This window comes from Mixophyes fleayi, chromosome 2 (genome assembly GCF_038048845.1).
Source record: "Mixophyes fleayi isolate aMixFle1 chromosome 2, aMixFle1.hap1, whole genome shotgun sequence".
Classification (NCBI taxonomy): Eukaryota; Metazoa; Chordata; class Amphibia; order Anura; family Limnodynastidae; genus Mixophyes; species Mixophyes fleayi.
In genome coordinates, this window is record NC_134403.1 from 72776224 (window position 1) to 72801039 (window position 24816).

At 38.9% G+C, this 24816-nt stretch overlaps 1 protein-coding gene across 3 annotated transcripts in view; it reads right to left on the minus strand.

Annotated features, from left to right (window-relative positions):
• Positions 1–24816, minus strand: part of HDAC7 (histone deacetylase 7) — a 273723-nt gene that overhangs the window by 153752 nt on the left and 95155 nt on the right. Inside the window, exons 1-2 of one of the 3 annotated variants that reach the window (XM_075199262.1) lie at positions 11572–11605; positions 9532–9624 (exon numbers count right to left, since the gene is read on the minus strand). In XM_075199262.1, the coding sequence (XP_075055363.1) occupies positions 9532–9624; positions 11572–11590 (112 nt within the window). In that variant the 5' untranslated portion in view covers positions 11591–11605. Of the gene's footprint in view, positions 1–9531; positions 9625–11571; positions 11606–13661; positions 13722–24816 lie in introns of those variants that run through there. The other 2 variants (XM_075199264.1, XM_075199263.1) reach the window with 2 other exon arrangements.

Below are 24816 nucleotides of genomic sequence, written 5' to 3' on the forward strand. Positions count from 1 at the left end.
CCCATGAGGCCCCTCCCCCCAGGCGCTTACTCTATGTTCTTCAGTCAGTGTAGTCCTTCCATGGCGTGCTGTAAACGCCTTACTGAGGAGATCTCATGAGAGTGAGACTCATAGTCTCACTTTCACGAGATCTCCTCAGTAAGGAGATTAATGAGCGCCGCGGAAGGACTAAAGTGATAAGCTCAGCAGCATTGACCGGGCCGGGGTCGCCCCCGCCCCTGCACTGATCAAAAATGCTCCTGGATGCCCAAGGCCCCTGGGCTGTAGCCCAGTTAGACCTTGGGTTAGCCTATACCTTTCACTTCACTACATTCAAACTTCTCCCTGAAATTAGCTGATAGTAATAGGGGAGTAAAATATTTTTCTGAGCAGTCATCAAAATTAATATACTAAAGCTATTTACAAAACAATGATAGTATTTTAAAAACATGCCTGGATATGTAACCAATTGATCGGCATGTACTGATCTAGGGCACAGCTCTGAATAATGTGCCACTGTACGCTGTTAGTGGGTAAATTCTGTTGAAATGATTCCTACCTATGTCACTTCTAATCTGGTATTTCCTCCAGCCATTAACCAACACGCTGTCAAGTCTGTTTCCTGCCTGCTGTTATTGAGTAACCCTTATTAAATGTACACCAGCAAAACACTGCTTATCATTACTTTACTTGCAGCCCTTTGCCTACTTCCGTAAATAGACATTATATCTGATTGGCAAGCCTGGGCCAGTTATAAAAACACACACAGTTAATATAATAATTACATAGGTTTTCCCAGCAAAACAAGTGTGTTAAACTGTTTTCTTTTTACATTGTCTATATATAAATACCCCTTCCAGTTAAACATTCTCAAACCATAAGTTTAAAATGGAGTTAACTAGCTAGTAAGTAAATCTACTAACTTATTTAGTGTGGTGAGTAAAATGTTAATAGTCGGATATAAACATTTAGGAGTCTATTTCATAATAGTAAGTATTATTTTGTATTGCTGCATACCGCAATGATATAAAATGTCTTGCCACCGGCTTTTACAAGTTCAGGGCACATTGGCGAGTCCTGGCAACCCCCTCCCTACCTAAACTAAATACAAACTCCTTCACCAGCAGCCTGGCGCTGTCGGCGTAAGGAGGAGGTGACTCCTGTGTGGCTACTGCTCATTAGCCGCTAAGGTCGCGCATGCGCTGAACATTGGGACCCAGCAATGGATCCAGAGAGGCTTCTTTGGCGGCTATGGACAGCTATGGACTCCATTGGAGTCCATCCGGTGGCAAAAATCAAAGCTATGCGGTCCATGGGGACTGCAGTGGCCAACATAACATAGAGTAAGTCAGGAGAAATGTGTAACCCCTTGATAACTTGAAAGAAGAGCAGCTTAATGAATAGCGCGCACCACTCAAACAAAGTGTAATATACCAAATGTATCTATTAAAAACATTTTATGAAAACATTAATTAAAATCCAATTAATAAAATATATTGCACCACATATTCCAACAAAATCTAAACCAAAGTCGAGATAGATTGCCAATTTTCATGACACAATTAGAAATTTATTTCCAGCTGTTTCTTCTACCCTATAGTGCACTTATAGGTGAATCCATCCATATATATTTAATTGATATAGGCTCCAATAGATATTAGAAAGCAGGTCAAATGAAAGAAAAAGTCAAACAGATGTATCTGTATCAGGATTCACCTGGGGCTAGATTTACTAAACTGCGGGGTTGAAAAAGTGAAGATGTTGCCTGTAGCAACCAATAAGATTCTAGTTATCATTTATCTAGTGCATTCTACAAAATGACAGCTATAGTCTAATTGGTTGCTATAGACAATATCTCCACTTTTTCAAAACCGCAGTTTAGTAAATATACCCCTAATCTCTGATGAAACAACAATATATGTGGAGAAACGCGTAAGATCGCTGATTGCTAAAGGAAGGACCAACTAAAAAATCTGTCCCATAGGACAATCTGGTTAAGGTCGCTATTTGGAAGAGTTTGGGTCTAAGTCATCTTTAACTGCTACTAGGAACGACTTTGCGGTGGGTAAGAAACTGCTGGGCAGCCGACTTTGTTATTGTGGTGGTTGAAGAGGGATCGTTAGTCAGCTGTAGCCGGCAGGGTTAGAGACACAAACTGCCTATGTCCTACCTCCAAAGTGCTCCCCTGTGACGCGCATCCTGTGACTGTATGTTCCATTGGGTAACAAAGTTCCTTATTAAAACAGAACGGAGATTTATGGTGAATCCTGATACAGATATATCTGTATATCTTTATATATCTGTATATCTGCTTGGTACATTGCTCTGTTTGTGTGGAGCCCAGTTATGTCTCACCATCTGCAGGTTAAAAAAATGTTGCTTGATTTGTCGTTTTTTATTTTGATAAATTGACGGTTTGAAAATTGCATAAAAATAGGCATTTTAAATTGTGGTTTGGAAAAACAGCACTTTGGTACTCTCCCCTAAATCTCATTAATGATACAGACAAATAGAGTGCAGCAGTGTTAATATAGAAGATAGCCATAAAACAAACACTGACTGTATAAATAATCATAAAAATTCACTTAATTGCCAGTTTTAATAAACATGAGAAAGTACTTCAGCTAGTTTTACTGTTATGTGACACTGTGGTAAAAATAAATAAAAAATGCAAAGGGAAACTGTCATAATAATGTCATTTTATGATGTTAAAATAAACTGACGGGACTGTTATTGGTGACATCATCTAGAGAACAGAGATGATTATGCAGCATTAGGCACAGTTTACTTCTGCTAGCTGCTGACAGTATGTACTGCAGTATTTTTTCTCCGCTTAGATTCTTAGATACATTTTAGAGAACAAGTCTCAATTATGTTTTTCAGTACAGTATTTGTCAGCAGTCAGAAACAGGTGAACATTTTCAACTGTGGGAGTTATCTCACTACTTGTACTTGTACTCAGTGAAAAGACTACCCTGCTGCGGTGCTGGTCAGAATGCCGGCAAAGGAAATGCTGGCACTTAACCTGCTGGCTATACGCCTGACTTGCCTCTATTACTCTTTTAATGTCAGCATTGCGATTAGTGACATTGTCAGTGTTGCATATCACATTAACGACATTGGAAACCTGTCAGTACAATGGAAGTGTCGGCACGTTCATGTCGGCAGGTTAAGTGCCAGCATTTCCACTGCCGGAATTACTTACCAAACTCCTCTCCTGCAAGGGGTGCAGCCGCCATATGGCCCAGAGTTGTGGGATCAACCTCCCCAGGCCCCCTGTCTGCTCTTAGGACAGTCTTCTGAGCTTTGGGGATAAACACTTTTTTTTCTAAGGTATTAAGGGCAAATACATGTTAGGTCTTTGGAAATGTGTGTAAGGAAATTTAATTACATCACAATCTTGGACAGTGTGTTATGTATATAGACTGTCTGATTAGTGGTCCAAGGATCCTGTATCTTTCTAGTATGGCTAAGACAGATTTGTAAATAACACATACGTTGTCTAGGTCACCTATCATTATTATTTACAGATATAGACCTTTATCAGATCTTTTCTAATAGAACAAGAGATGTACCTCTGCTGTTCCTGTGACTTATTACTTGCATAGTGGCTTACGTCACTACTCCTAAGTGGAATGACACAACACCAATGTCCAGACAGCACAACAAACTCCCGAAACCTCCCGAGGTCAAAGAAACATGCAGGGTTGGAAATAATTAAGGATTAGCTCAAAAAAAGTAGGGTTCCAGTGCAGGCCTGGGCCCCTCTTTTTAATAACCCCCCCCCCCTCCTCAATGTCACTGTACCCGCTTCTCCCTTGGTACCCCTGACTGGATGTATATTCAAATAACATCATTATAAACTTTGAACCCACAAACCTATCACTGGAGCATGGAGGAGTGTTTTTAGGGGAGGTGAGTGATTTTGGGGGCTGCACAGCACACCAGAGGCACTAGGCAGGGGATGCGGTTTTGCCCAAACACTTATTAGACAGAATATAGCTAGTCTAAATTAATAATAATAAATGAAAAGCATATAATTTTACTTCCCGTCCCCAAAAATAGCTAGTGCTAAATACTGCTTTCATAAATTCCAAATAACATCCCAATACACAGATTCAGAGGTCAAATGAAAGTTAATGGAATGTAATGTAATGTTTATGCACAATGAAAGTTTGTCAGATAAAAGCAATAATTTTTTTTAACAGATTCTAAGAAGGTATTTGAACAAATGTTCCGGGAAACTTTGATGCTATAAAGCCTAACAGTAAAAGGTATTGACATTAGCTATTTTGCTATGCTGTGTAACTTGTGTAACATGCTGTGTTTGATATGCTTGTGCTTTGAGACGGAAACTGCAATGAGAAGCAAAAGACTTTTCACTGATTGCAAACGATAATGTGTTCTGGAACACTAGTGTGGCTCATCCATTAAACTGAAATGTAACACTGGTACAAGAGATATCATGATTACTGTGTCAGATGACTAAAGCAGTCTCAGACACAACTAGCTTTGGTAGACACCATTGAAAAGTATACCATGATACAGGATTGGTCAATATATGGTACAACTGCACAGTACATGCGGGTATGGGTGAAATCAACAGCTCAAAATTTATGGCAGTTGCACTTGTGACATAAAACCCTTATTTGATATTGTTGTGATTATGGCCCACAAGTTAATAAAATGAAAATGTAAATCTGGCTCTACTTTATCCAAATAATATGAGCTATTTTGTCCTGTGAATTCACTGGGTGTAAGTAAATTTCGGCTAAATACTTCTTATACTTCAAAGGCAGGGAGAATGTGTATAATTGGAGACATTTGATGTCACATGTAGGGCCGGATTCATCAAGGCACGCATTGTGAGCGCAATGTGTGGTTGTTTAAAAATGCACGTAAATCAGCTCTGCATACTCCTGAATTCAACAAGGAATGGCTCTCAAGAATGGCTCTCAAGATATGTGTGCGGATGAATTTAGGTGTAGGTCTCCTCTGCTCTACTGCACAAGACACAGCAGGATACAAACTAATGTTTAACTGTTAATAATATAAGCTTTAATGACAAATCAATTAAAAAAAAATCTATATATCTATATTTATATATAAAAATATAGATAGATAGATAGACAGACAGACAGACAGGCAGGCAGACAGACAGACAGACAGACAGACAGATAGATAGATAGATAGATAGATATAGAGATATTTCTTCCATCAAAGACATTTATTAGGCTGATCTTAATGTCCACTGAACATAAAATACATTGTTACAGTTGCTCCTGATTACATACACGTTATAGCATGCAAACAAGACTGTCATCAGTACTCAGATCTTAGACTAACCCTGTAGCTGGTGCAAGAGATATGGCAGAAAAGTAAGTAACTTTGAGATGCCAAAAGCTTGATTCGGACACCCCTTCCCTGCCCCATTAACTCCAGAAATCATAGGCTGTAGTATGTGTCCTTTGCGCATGTAGATGCAGTGAACATTGAACATGTTCACTGGAGTATAGTAATGGCACTATAGCAGGGAAACCAGCAGCATGGGATTCCCCTGCAATAGTTACAACCAATCAGAGGCGGATGAGAACAGGGCTGAATCCCCTAGGGTGACTGGGTCCACCAAAAAAAAAAAAGTGAGCCCCTTCAGGAAAAACCAACCCTGTGCTGAAAGCACAAGTGTTCATCACACACTAGTGTGTGATCTAGTAAAAAACATTAAAGTGATATTAAAATATTTTGACATGGTGCACCGTGGGTCACAGCAAGACATAGCCGCCTTTACGTGGTTGGGTATGTGTTGGGTAGAACTACAAGTGCCAACATGTCCTATCATGCAGGGCCTACTGGGACCTGTAATGCACCATGGCTGAACTAAAACACATACAAACACTTACAAACACCTTTTATTAGAAATAAATACACCCCACACACTTTCTTTCACCTTATTATTTCTCATCAATTCCTGGAGCCTGGGGGGTCTCATCTAGGGATCCACCAATCATTCCAGGGGTTAAGAAATATAAAACCCTCATACACTAATGATTACTTGCTCCTAATGGAGCCCCATCACTTCTGATCACTTCTGAGAGAGACACCGACTTGGCGTTATATAGTGGGGAATTCCCATGCCTTGATCTCAGCATTCATTTTTAAAATACAATTTTCCATGACAATAACAATGGGTAATTTGTCACTAATCAATATCATTGTCCCCAGTTACAGAGACAACAAATATACGTACTTTACCCAAGGTCTGACAAAAGTATTAGTTTCAGGAACAAATGCATCCATCTACTTAATTTTTCAGTATACTTTTTGCCACTAATGTTAGATAAGTCCGATACAATTATACCAATAGCACAGCTGACCAAGCACTGCTGAATGAGATAACCTAATCTAATTTTGGAGTGTTCATATAAGAGACACTCTTCTGAGTTCTGGATTTCACTTCATGTGAATTCCAGAAAGATGGATTTAAAAAAATGTATGCTTCATAAGAGAGTAGTAACGGATTGAATTATGTATACAATGCAATAAGTGTTGGATAATATTTGAAAGAAATTACATTGTGACCAGTATACACAATTCTATCCTCCAACAAAATTGGGAATGATTAGGTATTCATTGTAATCTTGTTCAGTTTTATACATATTGTTTATGTCTTGTATAATTTTTAGATATGGTGTTTTTAAAACCGCTATATGTTTTTGTATACATTCAATATACACACATAAACTGATACTAAAAGCATATCAGAATAGATCGTTTCCCCTACAATAATTGATATTATTCTTCAATGTATCAACAAGTGAACATAGTAGAACCCAGTATAAAATAAAGTGATCAAGGGTAGAAAATAATGTCTATAGCACTATTCAGAGTTAACCCAAAAGTGTCATATTATTTTTACTGATCTTTTTTCTGGCACGTATAACACTTTTTTTTTTACTAACTTTACTAACAAATATACTGATGTTAATGATCTTTGGGAACTTTAATTATATAACATCACTACTTATATATCATACAACTACTTATGCATCATCACAACTTATGTATCATAAAATACCATTGTTCCTTGCTGCGTTCATTGTAGTGCACAATGACTGGGCTTACCTTGATCTGCCCATAGGCTGAGTCTTGTCACCATTAGTAATCTATAGCACCAGTCAGTCCTGAACTGCAGAAGCTGCACTGTTCTGAACACCACAGGAAGATATGCACATTGTCTATGTAAATCTGTTTCCTTCACAGATAATATCTGCCTCAAAGGAGGAATATTCTTTTTAATAACAATATCACTTTCAAAAGGCTAACAAAAACCCCTACTGCAGCGCAAAAGCAAGCATAGGTAAGGCAAGGTCACATTGGCGTTTTAGAACCCAGAATTGTAGAAACATTACACTGAATGGGGAATGATCTTCTCCAGTCAATGCTCTGCATGCAGCATATAGACACCTGAATCACTGTGGTGTGACATTATTGTTATGCTGACTGAGCTATCTTAATGTTACAACTCTGCAGTTTCATAGTCAGAAAATAGTGACATTCCAAAAACCCAGTATGACCACTGGTGTATCCACAATGGGTGCAAGGTGTACAGTGGACTTGGGCCCATGAGTCATGGAGGCCCACACAGACGGCTGACTTATGGGCCCACCCTGCACCGATGGTTGTACTGGCATGAACTTATCAGGGTTAAACCCTGGCACTGGGGTCTTTCCTGGTGGTTAGCCCCTTAACAGGAATCAGCTGTATTAAATGTCCTGCTACTAACAGCGGTGATCAACCCTCTGCCCTGACCGGCTCATCTCCCTTTCAGCCTACAGCAAGATGCTTGGGCTAACAGAAAGGATGCACAGTCAGTCAAGACAGAGTTCTGTTATGTTTCTTCCTGATGGTCTGCCTGTCTCCCCTCCTGCTCCTCCACCTCCCTTTCCCATCTGCTCATTCCCTTCCCGTCTGTTTCTCCCCTTTAATACCATCCTCTTTTTCACTTTCCTCTCTCCTTTAATCCAGCCCCCCTCCCTTATGTGTGAGTCAACCCATCCCTTCATCCTTCAGCACAAGTGGGAATGGTGCCAGCTCTCCACCTGTGTAGAGAGTAAGCAGGAGGTAGACAATGGAGCTACTAATATAGCTGGGATATTAATGTAATGTGTGGGGCTGGTGTAGTCTAATAATGTAATGTAAAGCTGTAATGTGAGGGCATTAATATAATGTAGCGGGATATTAATATAAGATGCATACTATTTATGTAAAGTGGGGGCTATAAATGTAATGTGAGGTCTATTTAATGTAGCAGCAGGTGAGATCTATTAATTAAATATGGGGTCTCTTTTCATTAAATGTGATTGCTATTAATGTAATGTGAGGTTCATTGGGGCTATTAAAGTTTTGTAGGGGCTAATAATGCAATATAGGATCTTTGCTTTAAATGTTGAAACAAATAATTAAATAACTGGGCTAATTGGGAGTAGAGAGGCCTACAGTGTTCACTTATTGCTTGTCTATCTAGTAGGTGAATAGAGGAAGCTGCTGTGAAGATCAGAGCCCCACTCCAATGGACAAGCAGGTAGAAATCTATCGGTGGAATGGGGTCCTCTGAGGAGCATGTTATAAGGTGAGAAGTGAGGAAGCATATGTGAAAAGGAAAGAGAGGGAGTGAATATTCCTTTTAATTTATGTCCACCCACCATTGTCCCACTGTCACATATGAGGGGGTCGATGGGCAATCATTAATCTACTCTGTGTGATCATGCCTTTAAATTAGAAATATTTTGTTGCAAAATGATTAGCCTTGCAGTGCTGGAGATACGGGTTCCACTCTGACCAGGGCATTATCTGCTTGGCGTTTGTATGCTCCTCTTGTGTTCATGTTGGTTTTAAATCACATTCTATAAACATACTGGTAAGTTAATAGGCTTGTGATTAAATTGTGTGTGTTTATGTGGTAGAGAGTTTAGACTGTATGCTCCAGTGGGGTAAGACTGTCTCTGTGCTAGCCGTTCCTTGCAATTCCAGGACAGCTCTAAATACACTGAGAAAATATATAGAGCTGTACTTAGATTTCTGTTTTGTTCTTATGTTTTTTTCCATATATAGTAAATCTAACAAGTAACTAAACCAACAATCCAATAAATGGACAGTAGCAAACTCAGATATGTAGCTATGAAAGAAAAGTTTTGTGTATTGTATAAGTTCAGGGGCTAGATTTACTAAGCTGCGGGTTTGAAAAAGTGGGGATGTTGCCTATAGCGACCAATCAGATTCTAGCTTTCATTTATTTAGTACTTTCTACAAAATGACAGCTAGAATCTGATTGGTTGCTATAGGCAACATCCCCACTTTTTCAAACCCGTAGCTAAGTAAATCTAGCCCCAGGTCTTTATTTTGTCACATGACCTTTCTATAGAAAATAGTACAGCAAAAGTAAGTACAAAAAAATTAAACACTTTAAAACTTGACACAGTATGCATGTCTTTGTATTATATAGCGATATGTAATATATTCCGATTGTTATCAATTGTATGATCTCAGTCTTACCTGTTTGGGTGCTGTCATGATTATTTATCTCAAAGCAAGCAGTATTATGCTGCAGGTACTGATGGAAGACTTTACTTCTTGCTTTATCATGTTCTAAAATGGTGATATGTATGAAACATATTACACAGGACTTTACAGAAAATGATTGATTATCCAAATCAGTCCCTAACCCAGTGGAACTAACAGTCTAAATTCTCCACGACACAAACACAAACTAAGGTCAATTTCGACCATAGTTAATTAACCTACCGGTCTAGTTTTTGGACTGTGAGAGGAAACCGGAGCATCTGGAGTAAACCCATGAGAATCTGGGGAGAACATTACAACTATAATAATCAGTTAACGTTAACATTTGCCTTCATATTGAAAAACTAGTTTGCAATTAGGCTTACTATTACACAGCAGATATAACCGTCCTTCTCAGACACGAAGGAAAGTAAGAAACATTTTTTGTTTAAATCCACAGAATCCTATACTTTATGTATGATCAATGATGAAAACACTCAGCAACTTCAGAGGTGAAAACGCAGTCAGAGCCAATCAAAACCGGTTAGATAGTGCTGGCGATGATCATCATCAAAAATGTATATTTGCACCCGCCACCAGGCTACACAAACAGGCGTATATTCAACGCTGCGTCAGGCCCATATAGTAGTCAAAATTTTCAGCTTCTGGTTGTATCTTCCACGTATCCCAATTCTCCTATGGCAGCCCTGGCTTTTGCCACTGAATTTTTAGATGATGAGGTTAAAGTGGACCTGTCTCCCACACAAACTGCAAGCAGTCATTTTCTGGTTTGAACCAATATTCAAGCTATCCACTGGGTGTAAATATTGATACACTTTAACTGAATTTGTAGACATGGAAACCAATTGTCTGACACCCAAGTAAAACATTGGGAGAACTTTCAGAGTTGGCTATAAATTGGGAAATTGTGGGGCTAGCACCTAGCTCTGAGGCTAGGGGGTGTGGGGATTTGCTTGTGGGGTTCTCAGACAACATGACTGTTGGCAGAGAGATGTGCGTGGTTGGTGATTGGCACTCGAATAAGGCTGGACAGCTTTAACTATAGGCTGTCATGGCAGTATTTGCCCCATCTCCATGTGTGGGTTGGGTGGTGGTACAGACACTGAACATGTTGGACAAATACTTTGGACAATGACATTGGCAGGGACCACTACAAGTTAATTGCCCTAGTGCCACCCAACATCTGATGATTTTTAGACATACCCTAATACCATGTCACAAGGCTGTCCTCGCTTTCTGCTTGAGATAAAATACAGCAGTAAAACAGAGCAATAAGCTGCCATTATTTTATGCAATACAGCGTTTTGAGTGCAGTGATTTATAAAAGTTTTATGCCGCATTTTCATGTGCTTTTCTTTTACTAACTGAACAATAAGAATAAAAATGCCATGACATATCGATATTTATATAACATCACGCGCGATGGCGATTAATATAACACAAATGTTATGTGTGTTCTCATGGCAAGCGACCTGTCGCACTCCAGATCTTATTTTAGACTATAATTCCCATGATGTCATCATGCTTACTTTAGAAATGTACATGACACATGCATGACTATAACATGCAGTGTGTGGTGTCACTGACAGCTGCATGATATCATTTATAACCACTGTTTTGGGTCATGTGTTACATACTTATTCACGCCTACAAATACTGAAAGACCTGTTCCAATGTGTCCCAGAAGGTAAGGGATTAGCTATTAACTTGCAATCTGTCTGGAATACGATAGCAACAGTAATAAAGAAATAAAAACACTGGAGCTGTAGATTTGATACTATGTCTGGAATATTTTAGCACTATCAAAGTGTATAGTACGGTGAAGGTGAACATACAGATTTATTCTTCTACACACAGCCCTAGTGAGAATATGGCTCCTCAAAATAACTCCTGTGCCATTATATCATATAACAGGTGAAAGTACGCTACTAGACTCTCTAGTGCAGATCAATCCGTTTTATGGTTGGACTGTAAAAACACAACGATAAAAATAAACATAAGAAAGTATTTTACCTTTGCTGCGTCTGTTCATCAGTAAGGCACAAGATTGTTACCCACAATCCTCACCTCTTTGTGAGCTTGTTACTGTGTGTCTATCTGAAAGCCGGATCAATCCAACCCATGTCTTGCCGCTTTGTTTTAGAATATTTTTTTAAGCAGTTTGTGGTCTAACCTGAATGTACCTTTTTTTTTTTTTTTTCTCACATCATGTGAGATTTTTTTGTTGTTTTCTTTCTCAGTATAATTTCCATGGTGGGTTTCGAAATTAGCTATTACCTGTCCTTGTCTCTTTTAGCCTCCATTATTTGAAAGTGGGAATTCCAATAAATGGTATTCTGCAAAGCTAGTTAACCCTTTAAGTCTTAATGAGTAAGTCATGTTGAAATATTCTTTGCTGTCTGTGTTTTTTCCAACCAATTTTTTTTTATTTTTAATTTCAATTTGTCCCTGATTTGGGTCTGGTGTATTGATCTATAATAGTAAAGCCCTCCAGTAGGCCAAAATTTGTCATTTGACTCCTACAAGTATAAAGACTATGTATATTATGTTTTTATAGGTTTCGTTCACAATGTCAGAGTGATTGTTATATTCATTTACCAAATTTGTTACTGTCTTTTAAGACATACTGGTCTGGCAGGAGGTAAAGTGGGTGGGGCTTGTTGATCAATGTATTACAATGTTTGCAGCAGCACAGAGTATTTTATGCATGTTTAAGCACGGGCAAGTTTGAAGTCAGATAGGCTTGATAGATGTAGCCATTAGGTGTTAACAGCAGCACACAGTAAACATGAGAAATAGGTGAGTAAAAATAGGGATTAGATTAGCCCTTAATACATTGTTAAAATAAATAAATATCATATAGAAATATGATAAACTTGATGTAGTGAGCATGTGATAATAATTATTTATTTCTGGCATACTTCCCACGCTCCCAGAATGTCCAGAAGTCTTCCAAATTCCAGGTATGTCTCCCGGACTCCTAGGAGAGCAGGTAATTCTTCCGCATCCTGCCAATTTCCTAGTGAAGTGGGCAGGATGGGCAGGACGTGATTCATGGTGAATTGCGCCCAATCAGGAGTCAAAATGTCGTTTTTGTTGCAGGGGCAAGGCCAAAATGACACGATTTGCTGTAACCCGGCCCATCCTGCCCTCCCACCACACCCCCCTCCCGCCCTCCCACCATGCCCCCCTCCCGGAAGACAAAAACTCATTGTTGCAAGTATGATTTATGATCCTTCAATATTTAGTGAAGTATCTCTATGTATGTATAATCAAAATGATGTAACTGGGACAATCATATTTCTAACGCACATCTTTCATGTTCCACACACATAGAGATAATTGTGAGATCTTATTACAATTTATTCTCACAATGTGATGATATTGGATGATGATCTTTATACTTATATCAAACTATTTTATTGCTCTGCTTCGCTTGTTATGTCAATTGGTTGAGGCTTATAGTTTGTGCACATAGATACCATACAACCTACAGACAGACTGAGTGAACACAAGAGTAGTCTGCTGTGTACTCCTACAGCATGCAACCCCCTCCCTTCCCCCAACAATATCACATTTGGCATCACACAGGAAAATAAGCTGATTGTAGTTGTCACAGTAACAAATCGGGAGCTTTCTGTGAAAGTTAAGTGTTCATACACCTTCTTCTGCCACTCTTCCCAAAGTGCAAATGAAGAGACTCACATCCAGTCTCCCCCCATAACAAAACACGTGCATCATATTCCATTGGCTTACACCATAAATTCAGCAATAACACAACAATACATTGCTAGAACCAATCTATAATAAAATACTATTTATGCAGCTCAATACTTTGCAAACTCATGTGACACTCCCAAACATTGATATAAACATTTATTTGGAAATATCAACATTAATACACTTTGGAAACACTGAAAATGTACATAACAACGTTAGTGAAGCCAGAAAAAAAGTCACTAGGGCTTATAATGAAGAAAAGCTTATCATTTCCAAATAATCAACAATAAAGCACAGAAGGTAAAACAATAACACACACAATATATTATTCTGTGATCCTTAATGCTCTGTGATTTTCAGACAGAAATATAATTGGTACTTACTGCAATAAAGCTCGCTACTCCATTGACTTTTTATCTTCAAAATTCTTCAATCATGTAGAACTAGAGAGAAAAACAGAACATTTTATTAGACTTTTGGTAAGAGGTGTCTACTCATATTATATGAAACAGATAATATACATTTTGGTACTTTGTTTCTACAATCTCAGCTTTTCCTCACTGAGAGGATAGACATATCCATCACCAAAATACAGGGTTTTAAGTTGGCTAAAATAGCTGCTGTTATTAAACACATTTCTGAGTTTACAGACAAGTCCTGATAACCAAGGTGAGGTCATCTTGTGCCTGAACACAAATCATTGTAATATTGTTTTCCAATTTGCTATAATAATTATAAAAGCAGTTGTGTTTTATTTTCAGTAATGTTTAGGATAGTACATTGTTGAAAACACAATATTACACAAAATACACAATATTGATGCCTTTCAAAGCTGTGTGCAGGTAAGACTCGGATATAAAGTATACCAATGATCATTGTTAAAATTCAGAGTGAAATAATGTTTATATGTAGGTAAAACTGGCCAGAAGGAGAAGACTTTGTTGTCAGATGATCAGCTTACAATTTGAGGAACTCACGTTCCCTGGTTTTGGTACAGAGTACAGCTTGACGAAGCTAGAATAGCATTAATAATGCATTTGGAGACTGCAGAAGATCAAATGTCTTTTTGTTGCCTGTTCTCAAGACCTTTTGTAGTGGAACTAAAACCGAAACAAACTATATTTTAATGTGTTTTCTTACATGATAAAACAGCTCTGAGCTTCTCTAAAAATCCATCCCACATCCTTAGTTATTGAATAATGGATAGACAGTACAGACTGTTTTATGTTGGTCTCCCCAAATTATTAAATACCTGGTGTAAGCAATTGAGTCCCTTGTACCCCACCAACCCAGAAGAAGACATAATATATGATCTTGGGGTAAATCCCCTATATTAAGTTTATTAACTTTTCATTTTTAAAATTAAATATAAATTAACATTACATAACCAGGAACAACTTGTGTGTGTGGAGTTTGTATGTTCTCCCCGTGTTTCCTCCCACACTCCAAAAACATAGTGGTAGGTTAATTGGCTGCTATTACATTGCCCGTAGTCTGTGTGTGTGTGTGTGTGTGTGTGTGTGCTAAGGGATTTAGATTGTAAGCTCCAATGGGACAGGGACTGATGTGAGTGAGTTCTCTGTACAGCGCTGCGGAATTAGTTGCGCAATATATAAAGAAATAGATGATAATTAAGATGAACTCTTTTTTAAAGTATCAACCAATGTTTAGATACAACATTTAAGCTGCCCCAGGACTTGTCAGGGGAAGTTAACATGCTGATACCAAGGTCAAGGGCCCAATCAAGATGGATACAAACCTAAACAACATTTTACTTTTCAACCATTTTAAACACTGACCTCCCCCCATAATTTGTTCTCATACTGGGTAGGGTGATCCCTTAGATTGTACGCTCCTCTGAGCAGGGCCATCTCTCCTCCTGTTTCCAACACTTCTAACTCTGCTCTCCAGCTACTTAGCCCTCCTCCTCGAGGGTCCTCCACCCCACGTCCACTCTCGCTCCCTCCTCCCCCCTGGGGGTCTCCCTGTCTTCCGCGCCCTCCTTCTTGGGCCCCGTCGTTTGCGGATCCTCCCTCCCCCTTCCCCGCCCACTCTAGCTGTGCATTGAGCGTACTGAGTTGCTGTGTTTACTGTACTGTGCTGTCTCCCATTGTATTGTGATTTTGTTTGTCTCTGTACGGCGCTGCGGATGCCTTGTGGCGCCTTATAAATAAATATTAATAATAATAATAATAAAATGTGAAATGGCTTGCTTGATATATGGTGTATCTAAGTCTTGTACAGTAAGGCCAGTAGCTACCAATTCCTAATGTTAAGCATGGTCATCTGTTAAATAGATGGGTATTTAGATTTTATAATTCCTATTTGCAAAAATGCTGACTCACAAAAGGTATCTGGATCCAAAAGAGCAGGGGCAGAACAGTGCATCACTGGGCCCTATAGAAATATTTGGGTAGGGGCCTGGCCATGTCATTCTCACCTCCTGGGCTCCCCACCCTCAACAGAAGAAATATTTGGGTAGGGGCCTGGCCATGTCATTCTCACCTCCTGGGCTCCCCACCCTCAACAGAGCAGAGTATGGGGCCTCTTCTGAGCATACAGGTTCCAGTAGTGCAGAACCCTGGAAATGTGAAGACTGAAATAACACTTTCTACCGGTCCTACATAGTGACCATTGTCAAGAAGTTTATATCCCTTCTTCTGAGGTCCTAGCTGTGACTTCAGATTTTGTACATTTCTCAGTTTCTGGTGCTGCCTATGGGAAGACTCCAATTTCAAATTTTGCTGAAAAACGTTCCCAGAGCTTAGGATTCCACAATCATTTGTGTCTTTTCCCTGCAACTATTTTTTCATTTTTTTTTTTATTAACAAAGCTTTAATGTACATTAAAAATTGTAATTCTGACAGCCCCAGTTCATCTTCTAATTGCTTATATTGTGCGCCTCTGAAGGCCAAAAACTCATTTATTTAAGGCAAAAGAGCCTGATATATTTATAGAAATGTATCCTTGCTTAGCCATCGAACATCTGTGTGCAACAAAAGATTTGCGTGTTCTGATTTAGCTGAGACGTAAACAGACGCCTCTAAAAAATTCTGTCCAGAATCGAAAGAACAATTTTAAGTGCAATATTCCTGAAATCTTTCATTTTAGTATGAATAGTCTGTTGATGAATTATGTAATCACTCAGAAAGTGCCACACTAAAATGCCCAACGCCCCATTAAACATCACACCCATAATAGCATTTCACAATTCTGCTAACCGTCACGAATGTGGAGGCATATGCGGTGGTCGCTGTCTAAGTCGAAGTCATTGCCATGTGATCGGCCACTGGGATACCATTGTGCTTTCTCTACTTACATATTTCTTTTTTTATAAAAATCAGACCAAACATTTCTATTATTACACAATACTCCTTACTCGCATCATACGAGAAATAGCACCACTTTGAGAGAGCTCATCATTACACATGCAAGTCATATGAGCCTGATATTATAAAACTAAGTTAGATTTGTATTGACTATCCATTTTATATATGACATTTTAAAATAAATGGTTTCATTTTTTAGCTTAGTTCCACTTTAAAGATTACCTGGAACATGACTGCTGTCGAACAATCATAATAAGGATTTTTCAGAAACAAGTTCAGAAAAAAACATTCAATTAGGTCATTAGATAATTGTGTTTGTTTTCTGACAAGTGAAGACTATATAAGATAAATCTATTTTCTTTAGTTTCATTTCATGGTTTTGCACTCATCAGTGTATTACAGATTTACAATCAGGCAAGTAGCCTGGTGATTTTTCAGGGGAATTTAGTGTGGGTCTGCGTGCCTAGCACTTGTACCCCTGCTAATTTATGACAGAGGAAAGTTGGTTAGTTCACGAGACACATCTTAAGAGAATAGCTCATTTCTCATAGTCTTGTATTTTTTTTTCTCAGGTTATGGTTTCCTTTTTTCAGAGAATTGCATAAAAGATTCAGATGGTCACCAGCATACAAGTACATGTGAAAAACAAGTACTGGCTAAAGGTTACATGAGATTAAAGTGCCATTGAGGCTACAAATGGATCTAATATAAAAAGGCATCTTGTGCCACTTCTCCTGTTGCGTTCATTGTAAAACTATCAAATTCCATTCATTTACGTTCCCATTACAGTTTTCATACTGCCACTTCTAAACTTCCATATCTTCACTACTAAATTTCCACTTCGACCACTGCTTACCAGCCACTTTAGGTTCCAAATGTCTCCCTGCAGTGTCCTTCAAATCAGGGGCAGGCTGGGCTGGGGGGCAAGGGGGCATCTGCTGGTCCCATAGTGGGCTACCTTGGGCTGGGTCACTGGGCCACTTGTATTTTTATCCTTTTAAAATGATCCCAATAGGCTGCTAAGTCAAGTCTTGCCCCCCAGGCTAAAATTTGCTAGCGCTCCCCTGCTTCAAATGCCCATCCATGACAGGGGCAAACGCAGGATTTGTAAAGAGGGGTTTCGATGCCACATTGCCAGTGGGCTTGACCAGCATGCATGGGGGCATGGCTATAATTTTAGACAGTACTTGGCTGCTTTCCAACGCTACCTTTCCCCATAATATACACTACTGTTAGGTGCATGCAGCTCTTCCTTTTTCAAGCAGAGCCGTGTGAAGAGAGGTGGGGACACACAGCAGGAGAAAGGGGGGGCACAGCAGGGAAGAGAGACAGTGCAGATAGAAACAATCAATCTGCACATAAGCTGCAAAGTGGCTGGTACCGGGGGCAGGGTCCAGCCACCTCAAGCATACAGTGCCCCAGGCTGGGAGGGGGGTCTCCTGGGACTAGGAACCCCCCTTTCCCGGGTGCACCCCTGCAGGATCCTTATCTATCGTGCATTAGCCTGCAACATTTACATCTTTATTTCAGCATGTTATCAGTAGTGCTTTTACTTACCCTTAATCAACCCGTATTTCAGGTTTGGTGATCCATTGCTACCAGTGTGGGGATATGAGTTTTTAAGTTGATTTGAAAAGCACAAAACTACAACTACAACTACAAAATTATCTTGTCTATTCTTTTGCATTAATTTTACATGAGAAAAGCTTTAACTCCTTGCTCAGTCATCACTTCAAAGAGTTCCAGTAAATACATAAAATAAATTTGCAGATGCGTGAGGAAATAGTTTTACTGACTATAATATTCAAATTACCCAGTGTATTATAAAGCCAATGGAAATGTTACCTGTATTGTATATTTATTAAGTTGCTCTCTGTATTGTATTTTGGTCAATAAGATGCCCCCTTACAATATATTGTGGTCTCTAGTTTGCTCGCTGTATTGTATAGTGGCCACTAAAATGCTATCTATATTGTACATAGGTTAGTAGAATGCTCTCTGTGTTGTATAGATATCATTAGAATGCTGTCTGTATTGCATAGAGACCAATAGAATGCTATCTGCGTTGTGTATAAGTCACTAGAGTGCTCTGTGTATTGTATATATGTCACAATAATGCTGTCTGTATTGTAAAGAGGCCACTAGAATGCTCTCTGCATTGTATAGTGGTCACTAGAATAGTCTCTGCATTGAATAGTAGTAATATAAAACCACACCCACTTTAAACAAACAACCCCTTATGTTTTCTTCATGCCAGCTTTACATTGTGACATGCGGTATAAGAACCTGGCCCACTTGCTTGTGCTTTTGCTCCAAAACTTGCCGGTCTTTATGCATACATTAACAATTAAAAACTAAAGTTAGCAATGTTTCCTTTACTGCCTCTAGGGCTCAGTGCAGCACCCTTAATGCACAGTTGCAGTTTCACCTCTGTCCCTGACCTTCACACAAATAAGGGTTGTTTTAGAACAGACAACAAATAGCTGATGTTCCACGACTCAGCACAATGTCACCCTTATCTGTTTTACTTAAGAAACATGGATCAGTTGATAATCCAGCAAGGATAGAAAATAAAGCAGATTGTGGATGGCAAAAGTTTAACTCAGTTGGACTTTACATCTTAATATGCTGAATGTGGTATCAAAGGGCATTTCAGCAAACCACGTGACCAGCAATATCTAAGAAACAACAATGTCTAGAGGGAAACAGAAATGTTACTTTGTTCCTAGGAATAAATATTTTTAGAGTTAGTTGCAAAAAGCCAGAAAAGAAAGACATTTATTCACTTTCCAAGTAAATGTATATAATCTCTAAACCCTCTACTTATTTCCATAGAAGCTGTATTGACTCCTGTAAATTGGCTAACATCAACTGGATTGACTGTCATATGTGCACCATAGGCTTTGAAATCATAACTAACACAGCTTTTGGAGAAAAATACAATCTCTATTGTGAATGAAAAACTTAAATTACCATGTACTTACGTAGTCATCACGCTATCACCCTGCGAAAAAATCTAGGGCCTGATTCATTAAGGATCTCAAATGAAGAGGATACTTATTTCAGTCTCCTGGACAAAACCATGTTACAATGGAAGGGGTGCAAATAAGTGTTCTGTTTTGCACATAAGTTAAATACTGCCTGTTTTTTCATGTAACACACAAATACTTGATAGCTTATTTGTGCACTGAAATTTAAAGTTGATATTTGTGTGTTACATGAAAAAACAGTCAGTATTTAACTTATGTGCAAAACAGAACACTCATTTGCACCCCTTGCATTGTAACATGGTTTTGTCCAGGAGACTGAAATAAGATACCTCTTCATTTGAGATCCTTAATGAATCAGGCCCCTAGTTTCTATCTTTCTAGCTTTCTGTTTGTCGGTGTCAATACATAGGTTGACTTGGAATAACTAATTTTCTTACATTAATCTTAAAGGTCATGTTCATCTTTGGCATTCTTTTAAAGAACCCGACCAGCCTCAAACAGGAACATTCACTTAATGTCACCATGTTTGGCTACTGATTTGTATTTGCACCCTTATTACAGACTTGACAGTAACGTGAATAAGGTTTAGGGTATTTGTTTATATTTATCAAACATTCTCACTGATGTCGTTAGTTTCTAGTGAATTTATAAACTGCCATCTCATGAAATTACTTCATAAAACAAAATGGCTGCCTCCAGGTAATTATGCCTATACATATGTGCAGGCATCTTGTTTGCTTTGCTTCCCCTGCACATGTGGGGCACATTTAAAAATTACTATTTAATTATTTGCAATCACCAGGCTCAAAAATTTGGGAGGGAAAGGTGGTGATGCATGGAACAGAAGCCCAAAGGGACTCCACTGCGCATGATCAAAATATGGACATGTATCACCAAGCCCCCTCACTCCAGGCCCCATAGCAGCCTCTGGGGCACTCCACTGCTTGTTACACCTATGTTCCCTGCCCTTTACTCAGGCTTTACTAATTATTTTAAAAAAATGGCATCTTGTGTTCTGTGTCATAAAACCAGACAGTCGGTCACTTGACATCACAACATAGGTGCAATTGATTGCGCCATTTTTAAACGATAACATCTTACTACAGAAAACTGTGTGTGGTATGATAGACCCAGGTACACAAGTAATCACTTGACATCATAAAAGAGAAGAAATGACTTTAGTGCACTTTAGCTGCTGCCCTAAACATCCTTATGATTGTGTGGTAATTGGTTAACATGGCATCTAACTTCCCAGATCAGCATAATAGTATTATCAGTAACGATATCATGCATGTCACTCATTTCTATGAATTTTAAATTGAACTGATCATCATCATTTATTTATAAGGCACCACAAACTCTGCAATGCTGGACAATCATCTTACAGATATGACAAACATGAGAACAATAATATAATGACAGCTAATAACAACCTTTGACTGTTTACATTCTAGGGGGGGGGGAATGAGAGACAGTAAAACCAATTAGGGCCAGAGTGAATGTGGTGAACGATAAGCCAGAGGGAATGGACGTGAGGGTTTAGGGGGTCGGGTAGGCAAACATAAAGAAGTAAGTTTTGATGGATGGTTTGAGCGATTGAAGGTTAAGGGAAATCTGGTAGTACTAAGGAAGGAGGTCCATGGGTAGGGAGCAGCACAGGAGAAGTCTTGGAGATGGGAGTGGTAGGAGGTAATGATGGGGGAAGACTGTCAGAGGTGGATCAGAGTGGACGTGCTCGTGTGTATGTTGTGACAAGGTCAGAGATTTATGGAGACGAAGCATTGATGAGGGCCCTGTAATTGAGGTTTAGCAGCTTACACTTAATTCTTGATACAATGGGGATCCAGGGAAGGGATTTACACTGAGGACCCAGAAATAAGGAGCACCAGGAAAGGAAGCTGCCTATTCATAGCATTCAGGATGAATTAAAAAGGAGAAAGGCAGGTGTAGAGTAGGTTATATTAGTCAAGAAATAATGTGCAAAAGGACCAGGGGTTTAGTTACTTCTTGAGTGAGGAAGGGACGTATTTTGGCAATGTTGCAGAGATGGAGATGTAGATGGCAGGACTGCAAGATGGACTGGATGTAAGGGGTAAAGCTAAGGGCGGTATCAAGGATGCCCCCAAGGCAGCATTCATAAGGAACAGGGCAGAGTGATTTTGCCAACTATGAGGGAGACGCGGAGATGGGTGGTGACATTAATAGGGGGAAAGATGATCAGTGTAGAACAGTAGAGGGTCAAGAACAAAGCTTTGGGGATAAAGAAGAAGGGATGAAAAGTCCAAAGTAGAAACACTGAAGGACCTAAGAGGTAGGAGTTGAACCAGGAAAGGGCAGTGAGGCCAAAGGATTGAAGCGTGTCAAGGAGAATAGAGTGGTCAAAAGTGTCAAGAGAAGTGGCCCTTTAACTTGGCTATGAAAAGTTCAGTTTTGGTCAAGTGAAAAGGATGGAAACTGAAAAAATGGGGTAGACGAGAAAGTGAGGAGAGAGAAAGTGTGTCAGACAGTTGAAGGCAAGTTGTTCAGTTCAGTCCTGTAGTTGGGCTCGACAGAATGTGGGCACTTTTAAAAACGATGAATATGTTGGGAATGTCAGAGTTCGGGTTTGGTGTGATGGAGAAGAAGAGGGGCAACTGGTGTTAGAGCATCAAAGGCATTAGAGAGTGTGGTATTAAAGAGAGAGATGGCAGTGTTTTGGCAGGACTGATGAGAAATTGGAGAAAGGAGGGGTTCTAGAGAGGATGAGAAGAGAATAGGGTCAAGGCCATGAAGGGATCACTAAGTACGCACATCTTTTGGCGGGAAAGAAAAGTGGCAGAGGTAGAAGGAGAGGAGATTGTGATTAGTGAAAGAAAAAACTGAGTTGAGGAAGTTGGAGATGTCCAATTTTGCTATTGAGCCTTCTAACTGTTTATAGCTGGATGCCAATCAGCTATTCCCATATATGTGCATGTTTCACCCAACATCTGTGAATTCAAATTTCTATCTCTTAGAGTTGTTGCATTCACTGACATCAAGACAAAACATAGCATCCGTAAGCACCAGCTTTACATGGGAGGTGCTAGCTGTCATACACATATTTCAGATTGTATATTACTGTAGTGGATACTTACAGAAAAAATGGGAAACACTCCACCTAAGCTGCACTAGCATTTGCAAAGTTATTCTTGTTTTGAGCAATGGCACGTTGAAAGTGCACCTTTGTAAGTGATGGTATTTACTTATTTCAATGTATTAAGTACCATTTTACTTTGATCAATGTAAGCCAATGACCCAAACTCACAACACAGACCTATTGACGTTACTGAATGACGTTTCAAAGGAATTTTGTTTCAACATGTTACTAATGTTTTTGGTGCGGTCTTTCTAAAATATATTTAATGTGAGAAAAGAATCCATTTGCATGCCAGATGCACTAAATGCTCTTAAGCCAAATATAATAAAGTCATATTATTGAAACTATTAATGTAATTTTCTCAGGCACAATGCACTATTCCCCAAGCAAATTTGAGTGAAGAAATATATAAATTTTAGAATTCAGGCTTATTTGTTTGTTATGAGCCCAGTACCAGAAAACAAAACAGATTGTCAAACGTTTTTATAATGAAAGATAAAAGTAGTTTAAGGTATTGTTTATAAAGTGATTAGGAATAAATAGATTGCAATCCTGGAGAGCATTATCTACTCTAGTACCCATTTAATTTCAGACTATATCAGGGGTAAACATATTATCACTCATAGGTCTCCATAACACATCTATCATTCTTTTGGGCGAAACGTTTAATATGGCACAGAATTTGACAACAGCTATGTAAAGTGGGTTAGCAACAGCATTACACACTTCCCAAATGAAGAAAATATCACTATAAAAGGGATTAAGAAACAATTAAAAAATAATGTATGATGTTTTATCCAAATCAGTGGTTGAAGCTGGCCAGTATACGGTCGTATGCCATGATTCTCCTACTGTTTTGATTTCAAAACTCTAACTGTCACAGGGATAAACCTGAAAATAACACATGTATCATTATTACTGCCAGGCTCCCAGAACATGTATTTGGAGACTGTGGCTGGATCCCCCTCACCTCCAGCATAGTCAAGATAGCTGTCGCAGTATCAAATGGGTTAATACCCGATCTTGCTGTGACAAATGGGTTAAACCTCAGCCCTAGGAAATGTGAAAATGTACTAATTGGAATGTTTAAAGTCACAACGCTGGGCATGTAAAATATTTATTTATATATATATATATATATATATATATATATATATATATATATATATATACTGTTCATTAATTGATTTATTATGAGATTTTGGAGGCAACTTGGTTCTGTAACTTTTCTGAAGAACAGAAATTTCATGCTAATTAAGACTTTTTCATCTGAGAGTGACATACAAAATCTTTTTAGCCAAAATACACAGCAAGGGGTTGATATATTTGTATCTTGTGTGTCCAGCTAGAGATATAGGGAAACTATCTATATAATGTAACAGTAAGTAATTTTGGAAATTGCAAAGTGATGTAAATTTTGTTAAGTTTAAATTGCGTTAAAACCAAGTTTAGTGAATATTTTTCATCCTGACGCTAAACATTGAATATGATATTTCAGACCTTGTTTATACCGATTAGGTACATGGGCCTGCACATCATTGTATCGTCCTACAGGCGTGAGGACTGTACCCCATCCACTGACCCAGGTCCTCCCACCATCCCTGGCAAACTTGATATTCTGCAGTGGGTGACATTTTGCTACACAAATACATTCACGGAATACAAATACAATTTTTGTGATGGCACAATGGCACTTGCTAGCCTCTGGTGCTACGTATTTCATAAACAATGCACAAAATCAGGCGATTTATGCCATATTAGGGCAAAAACATATATGGGATTTATAGTGAACCTCAACCAAAGATTCTTCTGCAACTTGCAGAATAACAGTTTATGACTCCTGTAGGAAGGTAGAATTCATAACAGCAGCCGCTCTTCAATGTTTCTGGATCAACTGAAATATGTGAGCACTCTTATTTTATAACTAGGCACATAAAAGCTGTTCCAAGCACAGATGAAATGTTTTACAACAGGGTCTAGTGTTCTTGTATAGATGCACTGAAAAGGTACAAGCTGAAGTCTAATGTGTGTGCCCGGAAACAAAACTAGGTCAATAACAATGTTGTCATATCTATAAATGACCAGAATAGCACTGCCTGGGCCC